The following is an 11,629-nucleotide window of genomic DNA, read 5'->3' as shown; positions in this document are numbered from 1 at the left end:
TTAGAAGTGCCTCAAACTGAATACTGCAACTACTCCTACTACTACTAAAAATAAAAAAAATGTATAAAAATAAAAAAAAGTTTGTTGTTATTGCAGCAAAACGCTCAGAATTAAAGTATTTTAATGCGTTAAGATTTTCTGCTCTTTAATATTTTAAGTTATTGGATGTAAATCCTCTCGTTTCTTGGCACTCTGTCAGGTGTGGATGGGGTTTTTTTTTTTCCAGTCCTTGTGGAGAATCTGGATGGTTTTCAGTAAGCTGAGTTCGGGCTGACAGGGCAGATGCTTCTTGTCCTTCATGTGGTCTCTTTTCATGTTCAGTTCTTTTTCATCTGAAGCCACGGTGAGTATCTCAAGGCAGAGATATTCAACAACACTGTTATTTCATTTGTTTTGCATTTATTTACTTAAATCATTTACTGTGGAAACACTTTTGAAAGCTGCATCTTTTCTAAGTCACCCTGATCGCTGATTTGAGACCGGGAAGAGGAGACATGAACCCATCGTCAGGGGTGATCAGCTAGTGGATTCCCGGCGCCGGTCCCAAGCTTGGATAAATCTAACTGCTGTGACGTGTTGTTGGGAAATGAGGGAGAAGCACCAAGGCACCATACACCAGCGGGCTGGCCTGGGAACGCCTTGGTGTTCCCCCGGACAAGCTGGAGGAAGTGGCTGATGAGAGGGAGGACTGTGCTTCTCTGCTTAGGCTGCTGCCACCGCAGATGGATGGATGGAATGAAATGAAATGAAGTTGAAGTACAGAACAAACGTCTAAAACTTTGGCTAAAAATCAAAAACCCCACTCTTGAGTGTGTAGTGTATAATGTTGTAAAATGAAGTTTGCATTAGCTCCACATCATACAGCACAGTGCCGAATTGTTATGCAGTATATTTACATTTTGAAATATTTATTACTATATTTTTACGATTTGCGGCTTTTAACAAAGCAGTGATCGCTTCATGTGTAGGGTTTTATTGGTTGCAGGGATCAGCCACACGGCCGGTGAATAGCAGTGTGTTGATGATGGACTCTCTGATGAGCAGCAGAAACGGCCGGTCGGCTGTAAAAACCTCCCTGTACGGATTGAAGGAGCGTCCAGCGGCCACCACAGCGGTGGCTGCTGCCGCCTCACTGCCCTCCTCATTCACCTGCAACAGCACACACAGTTGCTTATTAACTCAAATTAAAACCTGTGTCTGAGAGATGTACTCGTATAAATGCATCTCTCTGAATTTATATCAACTGTCAGGATACCAATATGGATTTAGATGTTTATGTTTTAATACCAAACGAAATGATATACAAAAAAAGGCCCAAAATAACATTTAAGGCAAAAGCATTTTTTCCAAAAAAGGTCTGGAAATTCAAGACAAATCGTTAAAAAAAATAAAATAAAAAAAACATTTAAAATGGAAACACTACCACTCAAATGTGGTCTTTCATTACAGAAGCACCCCTCACCCCTTAGTCCTGATCATAGTATGTAGAAATGTATGTAGCCATCACCCACCAGTTTGTCATGTTTTTTACCATCTCAGAACTGAAATAACCAAGAAAACCTGCAAGCTCATAGGAAAACAATTTCTTTTTATACTTCTGCATTGGCTTTGCTTCTCAGACCTGGAAGCTACGCTGATCATTCGAATACAGTCAATGGTCCCGACCCACACTTGGAAAAAAGGACTTGTATAATGTAAAACATGCTCTAAGTGATGTAGATAGTATTTGACTGACCTCCAGGAAAGCTTTATGGAAGGCATCTGAGATGTAGAGCCCAAAGTTGCTATCCTCCAGCATCCCTGAAACACAGAAGGAATTTTGTGGTTTTTCTTAACTGTTCATTTATAACTGCCATAATCAAAACCAACAACAGGTCAAGTTGACTTTTTCTGCTTCCCTTCTATATTCAGAATAAAAACGCAGACCACTTAATAGAAGCCATGAAAACACACCATGCTGCAGGGTCTCCTCCATTTATGTTTGCATCAAAACCTGATTTAAATGACATGAATCTTCAGTAAATAATATAATTTGGTCTTTGGAGAGAGTCTTCCTTTCGTCTTGATGCATGCTCAATCATCCAGGTAAGTAAATCCCCCAAAGTTGATTGTGTTCATCTGGACGTAGCGTTTTCAGTGGGAGAAATGTTTCGTCACTCATCCAAGTGACTTCTTGAGTCTCCGCTGACTGCAGGTTTCCCCAAATTCCAAACATGTTCAGACTGTTAAATGTTTGGACCAAATGTATCATGTTTGACCAGATTGACCAAATATAATTGAATAACATGTATAACAATTATATTTGATTATGTAATGGTATAATCAAAAATAATACTCAAATTCACTTTTAATTCAGTTGATGTGGACTTTGGACTGAGATCCAAAGTTCAGGTTTAAGTACCTGGCAGGCTGGCCTTGTCAGAGCTGAACAGGTCAGTCAATCCCATTTCCTTAAGCTTCTCCTTCAAGCTGAAGCTGTGCTCCACTTTAAAGCGAGGGACCTCAACAGAGACAGTTGTTTCCTTCATCTGATCCAACCAACTGTTCAGTTTTGCCAGGTCCAGACTCTCCTCCACCTCAACAAACAAGTACACATAGCACAGAGGTGAAGTACAACAGCAATGAAATATGCACCAGTCAACATTTGACTCTTAAATTACTACATATCTTTAAAAAGGCATTTTTTCTGTAGCTCAAAAATAAAGAAAAAGTAGCAGGACAAAAGACCAAAAGTTTTTATTTGTTACTTACATTCTGAATTTCTGCTTAATGTAATAATGATTCCTTTTTAATTAGTATTATGGCCACTTTAAGTGTGAAATAACTAGTAGGAGTAGCAGGGGCCCTAGTTCAATTCTGACCTGAGGCCACTAATTGTGTGTCTTTCCCCATTTGCTTTCTCCCTGCTTTCCTATGTGTCTTCACTGTACTATTCAATGAAGGCAAAAGAGCCCAAAAGTTTTGTTAAAAACAATAATAAGCAGCATCAGTGTAGGTCTGATAGCAATTATAATTATCTTATCATTTTGAAACTGCTCTTTTCCATGTTGTGTGAAAGGGACAGAAAATGTTATGGTTGTATTTTTCTAAGTCGTTTATAACTGAAACATAATTATAAACAGTAGACAAGATGAGCTGAAAACACAGACGGGTTACCTGACTGAGTGTGGTGTCTCTGCTTGGCAGGATGATCACCATGGTGATGTCGTCTCCACGATATGGCATCTCCAGCAGCTGCACATGATCATCAGGGAAATACTTGTACCTGAACTTGGTCTGCTGGTACATCATGTTGACGGAGCAGGTGCGACTCTCACTGACATGGAAGTCTGTGTTGAACACCTGGTCTTTATCAAACTTGTGCTTCCACTGACCCTAAAAGGCAGAAAGTGTGCTCACTTTCTTATATTATACAAGCTCCCTGTTGGCTCACTCCAAGTCTGACAATTCTGACGTTCCCACCTGACCCCTGACCCATGTTTAATGAATGCATATCCCTTGATACTGATACTGAGACTTTAGAGAAAGCAATTATGCTGTGTGTTTCCCTCCATACCATCACCCCCAACCATTTACCGTTCTGTGCCTGTAGCTGAAAATGTATGTGGCTGTACTGAAAACATTAGGAGGGTTCAAAAACCACTTAAAAGGCTTCGTAATTTCACTAAATCAAATAAAGTACATGTCCAAAAAGAAAAAGCTGGTTCATAGACTGAACTGGAGCGTGCCTTATCCTCACTACATGAAATTTACTCACTGAGACATAAGCAGACTCAAGAAAGTGGAAGCTATAACGCGCTCATCAACCACTAATCCAAGCACTGCACCAATGTGTTGTCCAGAGATTAAATTCCTGTTATTTTACATCTTTAAAAACCTTATTTCAATCTCAGATCTTAATCTTAAAATACAAAGTTTCAATGGGTGAGGTGTTTTAGAGTGAGAAAAAAATGTAATATGGATTTTAGGAAATGCAGCGATATTTCCATTAGAATTCCATGTTTTGAGATGATGGTCCTGACTAACATATAAATATTCCCTTCTGGTTACTTTCTATAAGGATATTAGTGTAAAAACAAGGAAGAACTTTTTACATTTTGATCAAATTGCAGCATTCGTATAGCACCAAATCACAATGACAGCTGCCTCAAGGCACTTTACAGGTACAAACCCTGCAATAATGATGTATGGAGCATGCAGACAAAAATAATTTAGTTTGAGCTGCAGTATTTGGTATTCAAGTACCTTAAAGTAGATGGTGTTCACAAGCACCAGGACTGTGGTGGGATCCAGGGACCCAGCTGGCAGCGTGTCCTGTATTCGGTTCTCTGTCTTGTTGGAAATCCAGTTATTGATGGTGACCCGGGCGTTCTCTGGGTTCTCCTACACCACAGACACAAGGTTATCAGTATAACTGGTGTAAGACAGATCAATGCCCTTTTGTGAATAATGCTAAATTTGCAATCTCAGCCTCCCTAGAGATTTAAGGAAAATGGGATTTTAATGTTAACTATTTAAAGGTGCAGTATACCTTAAACTGAGCGAGGCAGTTTCTGTTTCACACCACTCCCAATCCTAATCAGTACAAAGTTTTTTTCTAAGCCTGACTTTCCTGAATTTTAAAGTATCCAGATGTTCAAACTAAATAGTTCACATATATACTATATATTGATACAATATAAAGGTCCACCCACTATCTTTATAAGCTTACAGTGTGAATACATTTGCTACACTGGGAGATCCAGGCTTCCAGGCTTGCTGGTTCATTTAATCATCTCATCAGTATAAACTGTTTGTATTTGTGCGACTGGCTTTCTGGAAACTCGACAGCTGTCGTAAGTCGGTGTGGTTGAAGTCAAACCTCAAAGCGTTTGACCTCTCAAAAATAAACCTGAAGAAAAGACAAAGGCCATAACGACCAACCACTCTACTCTGGGCTATTGTAGGATGTCGATTCTTTGACTATTATTATTATTCATATTTGGCAGCATCATAAATTCTAGGCTCCAGAGTTCAAAGTTGTCTCAAATTGAGTTCTTTTCCTTTTTACCTTGAAGTTGAGAGGCAGCAGTTTGGCTCCGTACACTGTCTCGCTAATGTTCTGGTATGTCTCGTTGAAGGTTAATGATTTGTCTCCAAACAGTCGGTTGGCAGATATTAGTTCAGTGGTTTCATCCTTCTTTCTGTACAGACGGCAGTTGAGTTTGGCAAAGAAGAAATGGACCTGATCCGATGTCTTTTCTTTGATGGTATCAAACTCAAATACCTGCAGAAAATCAAAAGTTTATTTTGAGCTACAAAATTGGGATAGCTGTGGCTCTGGGGGTAGAGGGAGTTATAATAATGGATTGCATTTATATAGCGCTTTTCAGGACCCCTCAGAACGCTTAACAATACCACTATTCATTCACTCTCACATTCACACACTGGTGAAGGCAAGCTACAGTTGTAGCCACAGCTGCCCTGGGGCAGACTGACAGAGGCGAGGCTGCCATATCGCGCCATCGGCCCCTCTGGCCACCACCAGTAGGCGGTAGGTGAAGTGTCTTGCCCAAGGACACAACGACCGAGACTGTCCGAGCCGGGGCTCGAACCAGCAACCTTGCGATTACAAGACAAACACCCAACTCTTGAGCCACGATCGCCCCGTTTCTTGTTAGTTATCTACTAACAAGAAAGGGATTTGATCCCTGGCTCCTCCAGCCTGCATGGCTAAATATCCTTGGGCATGACACTGAACCTCGAGTGGCCCCCAGTGCATCCATCAGAGTGTAAGTGTGTGAATGTTGGGTTAAAAGTGCTTAGGTATAGAAAAAGGTAATTGCATGAATGTATGTGAGTGTGCACTGGGAGCATCAGAAGCCCTAGGATAAGCAGAGGCTGAGGATGAGTGTGATTACTGGGGATGAAGTCACAGTTGCAGGTCCCTGGTGTGGTTGAGCTATATAAATAAAATTTACTAACTTAACTGAAAGTTTTTCTCACAGTCTTGAGATGCTGGAGCAGCTTGTTATCCTTTTAAGAATATTCGAAAATGCATGAAAAACCCATTTTCATGTGCTTTGTGGAGTCGGAGGAGACCTTCGACTGTGTCTCATGGGATCCTGTGGGAGGTGCCACAGAAAGTCCTCATTGCTGTCAGTAAGATGGTCTTGTTCCTGATGAGTGTTGAACTTTTTCCAGCTTTGTCTTTGTCACAACTTCTGTTCATTTTTTTATGGACAGAACTTCTAAGTATTACCAAATGGTGAAAGGCTTTGGCGGTCTCAGAATATAGTCTCTGGCTTTCAGGATTGACGTAGATATATTACACCTCCCATGTCTTAGGGCACGATTCTCAGCTGGAAAAGGGTGAAACTCTCACTCCAGATCAGGAACAAATTGCCACCTCAAGTATCTAAGCAAGTATCTTTCGGGTCTTGTTCAAAAGTGAGTGGAGAGGGGAGATTGGGGATGGTTTGTGGCTGCTTCTGCACTGATGCTGAAGCTGTACAGGTATGTTGTGGTGTGTGAGAGTAAAAGCGATTTACGTCCCCATCCTCATCTATGGTAATGAGCTCTGGATAGTGACTGAAAGAATGAGATCATGGATACAAACTGCCAAAATTAGTTTTCTCTGAAGATTGGCTGGCCTTTCTCTTATAGTTCAGAAAGTTTGGAGGGACTCCGAGTACAGCTGCTATTCTCCCACATTAAAAGGAGCTAGGTGAGGTAGTTTGGGTATCTGACTAGGATGCATCTCTTGCGTGAGGTGCTTCGTCTACCAGGCCATGTACAACCCTTTTAAATAAACAATCAAGATATGATTGTAGTGCAGGCTTTCAGCTTTAATTCAAGTAGGTCAATTAACTGTGAATTAACTGTTTGTGAATTACAACCATTTTCATGCATACTCCCTGAATTTTTACAGGCTCAAAAGTTATTGGACAGTTTAATGAAAAGCATTTTCATGGCCCAGCAAGACCTCTTCCCCTGGTATTGCATGACAAAACTAGGCAGATTGTAAAACCTGGAGTTGATACCAAGTGCTAAACTTCCATTTCATAGTTTTAAATTGAAACTTTCGATATGTGGTCTGAAAGATATCCGAAAGATAGCAAAAGCTCTACAGGTTGCCAAATAAACAGTCACGTGCTTAAGAGAGCGATTGAGGACGGTCCTTTCTACGGTCCTCTCCCATAAAGGCAGACAGAAGAAACCAGGATGAACTGGTACCAGAATGATGGAAAGAAAACATTATAAAGAAGGAGAGAAACAGCTCATGATCTGAAGCAGACTGTCCCATAATGCCATGGGTATGTGGTGCCAGTGGTAAATGGACTGGTACTTATATTGCTCCTTTCTACTCAATTGTGACCCCTCAAAGGATATTCTAATACAAGTCTCATTCACTCAATCACATACACACATTCATGCAGTGCTTTTATCTATACTTAAGCACTTTTATCTAAAATTCAGAGACACACTCCAATGAATAGGGGAACTGAGGGGTATCTTGCCCAAGGACACTTCAACACGTGGACTGTAGAATAAAGGACTGATTCACCGACGTTCCGATTGATAGACAACCCACCTGAACCACTCCAAACAGACACTGCTATCACTGGTAAGATTTTAGTTTCTATTCAAAAACTGAATTCAGGCAAATATAGCGGCTCACTGAATGTGTGAGTCTGTCTGCTGCAAAGATTTCTGCTGTTTTGACTGCGTGAAACATATTGCTTCAGTCCTGTGTAAAAATGGACAGACTAACTTTCAAAACTAAAACAGGTGAAGACAGAATTATTAGTCACCCTACGAAAATGTAATTTTAAAAAAAAGTATTTCCCAAGTGTTAAGACCTACCAATACTGGTAAATTTTGTTTTTTTCTGAAATTATTTTAATATTGTGTGCAAACAGAAATGATTTATGATTCAAAATGCTATATTGAAAATCCCTTTGTCTGTTAAAAAAGCACTTGGGAAAATTTTGACAAAAGCTTTGGGTTGGGGGTGCGGTTGTCTTCATCTACAACTAAAGGATCACAATGATGCAGCATTTCACCTTCATGATCTGCTTCAGCGTTTCATTGCAAGCTCCGAGTTTGGTCATGGCGAATGCGGTGGAGACGCTGATGGGGGACATGAAGATGTTAGACTCGGGGCTCCTGCCAAGAGCCAGCTGTTTGTACAGTGACAGACCAAAGCGTCCATTGGCCTTTGACAGTTCCCATACTCGGGGATTGGTGAAGTTAGGGACTGCCTCAGGCTCCAGCGATGGTCCGTCAGAGAACTCAGGGCTGCGATAGACACAGTATGGCTCCAGAGAGAGGTCCTTGGGTTTGGCAGAGCAGATGTCTATAGCGATGGCAACAGAGAGGAATGGCAGGAACACCAGAACCAACAGGCAATCGGCAAACCTCATCCTGGAAAAAGGACGAGCAAGAAGTGAGCTTATAATATTGCAGCTCAGTCCATTTGACTTCAGTTTTCTAAGATTTTATTGGAAGTCTGCCAATTTCAAGCACAAGTTGTATTTATTACCACATACAATTGAGTGCATTTTTCATAAGTCAGAATGAAATCAACAGTAGATAACTCTCTTGAAAGAGTGTAAAACAGCTAACTGATCATACGCATAGGAATGTTTTATTTGAAGAGTTTCAGTTCGGGAAGGTTACAGATGATCTTTTTATGGCCTCTGACAGTGGGGGTCATCTCTGTGCTTGTCCTGCTAGACCTCAGTGCAGAGTTTGATACTGTTGACCATAATATTTTATCACAGAGATTAGAGCATGCTGCAGGTATTACAGGTGCTGCGTTGCAGTGGTTTGTACCATATCTATCTAATAGACTCCAATTTGTTCATGTAAATGGAGAGTCTTATTCACACACCAAGGTTAATTATGGAGTTCCACAGGGTTGAGTGCTAGGACCAATTCTGTTTACATTATACATGCTTCCCCTTAGGCAGTAACATCAAAGGCATAGCATAGCATAGCATTTTTCACTGCTATGCAGATGACAAACAACTGTATCTATCCATGAGCCCAGATAACACACACCAATTAGTTTAATTGCAAGAAAATCCTAAAGACATAAAAACCTGGATGAACTCTAATTTCCTGCTTCTAAATTAAGACAAAACCCCTAAACGTCTAACCAGTGTCTAACCAGATACTTACTTTGGATGGCATTATCTTGGCCTCCAGTAACACTCTGAGGAACCTTGGAGTTGTTTTTGACCAGGAAATGTCCTTCAATGCACATATTAAACAAATATGTAGGACTGCTTTCTTCAGTTTGCACAACATCTTTAAAATTAGAAATATCCTGTCTCAGAGTGATGCTGAAAAATTAGTTTGTGCATTTAATCCTTCTAGGCTGGACATTTGTCCTTATTGTCAGGATGTCCTAAAAACTCTGTGAAAAGTCTTCGGTTGATGCATGTTGATGTTGCAGCAAGAGTCCTGACAGGGACTAGAAAGAGAGAGCATATTTCTCCCATACTGGGTTCTCTTGTTGGCTCCCTGTTAAATCCAGAATCAAATTTAAAATCCTTATCATCACATACAAGGTCTTAAATAATCATTCCCATCTTTTCTAAAAGACCTCATATTACATATAACCCCAATAGAGCATTTCACTCTCAGACTGCAGGGTTACTTGTGGTTCCTATGGGATATAAAAGTAGAATGGGAGGCAGAGCCTTCAGCTTTTAGCCCTCTCTTCTCTAAAACCAGCTCTCAGTTTGGATTCAGGAGACAGACAGCCTCTCTACTTTTAAGATTGAGTTAAAATGTTCCTTTTTTTGATAAAGCATATAGTTAGGGCTCAATCAGGTGACCCTGAATCCTCCCATAGTCAGGTTGCTGGGGGAGTGTTTCTTCTTCACTCACTATGTGTTTATACACAACTCTGCTTTTTGTCATTAGTTATTATTCATCTCTGGCTCTTTTCCACAGCATGGCTTTGTCCTGTCTCCCTCCCCTCACTCCCAATGGGTCGCAGCAGATGGCTGCCCCTCTCTGAGCCTGGTTCTGGCAGAGATTTCTTCCTGTTAAAAGGGAGTTTTTCCTTCCCAGTGTCACCAAGGGGTTGTTTATATGGGTTCATTTAATTGTTGGGATTTTCTCTTTTTTTCCCTCTATATTCTTGTAGGGTCTTCACCTTTGGTGCTATATAAACAAAATTTAATTGAACTGTAGTTTTGGACTCTGTGATTGGAATATAGTTTTTTGATGTACTGTATGTACATATATGGATGTATATATCAACTTTTCCATTGATCTATTATTTTGTATGTCTTTTATAGAATGAACATACACTATTAGAATAACAACAAGACAAATAGAAGAGTTCCTTCCATCTTTGTCATCTTCAACTGCTCATTTGTACAAAGCCGGATCTTCTATCCACCGTCAGCTCTTTTAGACAAACTTTCCAAACACTGCTAGCACAGAGACAAAACGCAATCTAAGAGAGAACTAAAATAACCCCAAAGCCAATAAACTAACACAAAACACCAGGAACATGTGGCGCATTAACTTTGCTAAAAACAGCAGCCAGGATCAACAAAAATACAATATACTCTTTAAACATCAATACTGAATACAAGGATAGCATAAAGTCACAAGTGTGTAAAGTTCAAAACAACCAGAAACATTTTCCCTATCATCGATCGATCATCAACATTTTTAAAATGAGACATTTCCTTCACTAAAGCATGTTTGCTGTGTGGCATCACAAACACGATATTCTACTCTAGTCTACCATATGCATATTTCACTGTTATAGCAGAAAAAGAATAAAATTAAAGATTGGGTCTTACTTGACCAGGTAGAGCCGTGAGTGTTCACACAGGCAGATTTGTGCGGTTTGAGCTGAACTCAGGTCAGTGTCCTGCAGAGCACACAAACAACAAATCAACCTTTGAGACATTGATCCACTGTTAGTCAGAACAATCTGCAGCCATCAACAGAAAGACGCATTCGCCCACACAATGACGACTGGAGCAGTCATCCCACAACAAAACATCCTTAGAAAAACAAATTCTTTACCACTACTGGAACAAAATGTCTTCTTATGATCACAAATCACATATTTAAATATTCGATTTTATGAAATATTTTAAGAAACAATTCTTGGAAAATGTTACATTTGAATTAAAACAGGTTTGACATGGTGAGTCACCTCAGTTCATCCTGTCTGATAAACGATCTTTAAACTCAACTCCACAATCTCTTTGAAACAGCCTTCTTCTCCAAATACTTTGGGACTCTTTTAGTCTTTACCTTAACAGGAAAGCTGTGAGAGAGAGAGCAGGAGGACAACACAACAAAAGGCAACACAGGGCAGATTTAAACCCGGGCCACTTCGACAGCAAATGGGCCAACTGCTCAACCTGGTGAGTTAAACCATGGCCCCAAACCCGATTACTTCTGACTGTCTGTATGTGAAAACGGATTTCAACAGCAGGTGGTTGGACAGTCGGTGTTCAAGGTCAGAGCTGTGTACTATGAAAAGGCCATGTTAGGGATGTCCTCTGAGCTTCAAGGATTACTTGTAAAAACATTGGCTCTCATTTCCTGTTGTGGGTGTCATTTACGAACAGTTCATAGGCACAAATGTCCGCATAAATTATGCATA

At 40.4% G+C, this 11,629-nt stretch overlaps 1 protein-coding gene across 2 annotated transcripts; it reads right to left on the bottom strand.

The window, feature by feature from the left end:
- Positions 1-229: 229 nt before the first annotated feature.
- serpinc1 (serpin peptidase inhibitor, clade C (antithrombin), member 1) lies at positions 230-10,921 on the bottom strand (the record flags this gene model as incomplete). Of its 2 annotated transcripts, none has more annotated exons than XM_082511589.1 (8): positions 230-1,149; positions 1,736-1,800; positions 2,402-2,576; positions 3,157-3,375; positions 4,246-4,383; positions 5,051-5,266; positions 8,046-8,406; positions 10,812-10,921. In XM_082511589.1, 8 exons carry the CDS (start codon positions 10,919-10,921, stop codon positions 973-975), a joined length of 1,461 nt encoding a protein of 486 aa, XP_082367715.1. In that variant the 3' UTR covers positions 230-972. The 2 variants fall into 2 exon arrangements, with proteins under 2 accessions (XP_082367715.1, XP_082367716.1); XM_082511590.1 differs by lacking the exon at positions 10,812-10,921 and adding an exon at positions 9,166-9,280.
- Positions 10,922-11,629: the final 708 nt, after the last annotated feature.

The sequence above is a fragment of the Aulonocara stuartgranti genome (assembly GCF_965226115.1).
Source record: "Aulonocara stuartgranti genome assembly, chromosome: 17".
NCBI lineage: Eukaryota > Metazoa > Chordata > Actinopteri > Cichliformes > Cichlidae > Aulonocara > Aulonocara stuartgranti.
This window is presented reverse-complemented; position numbering and strand designations above follow the sequence as displayed.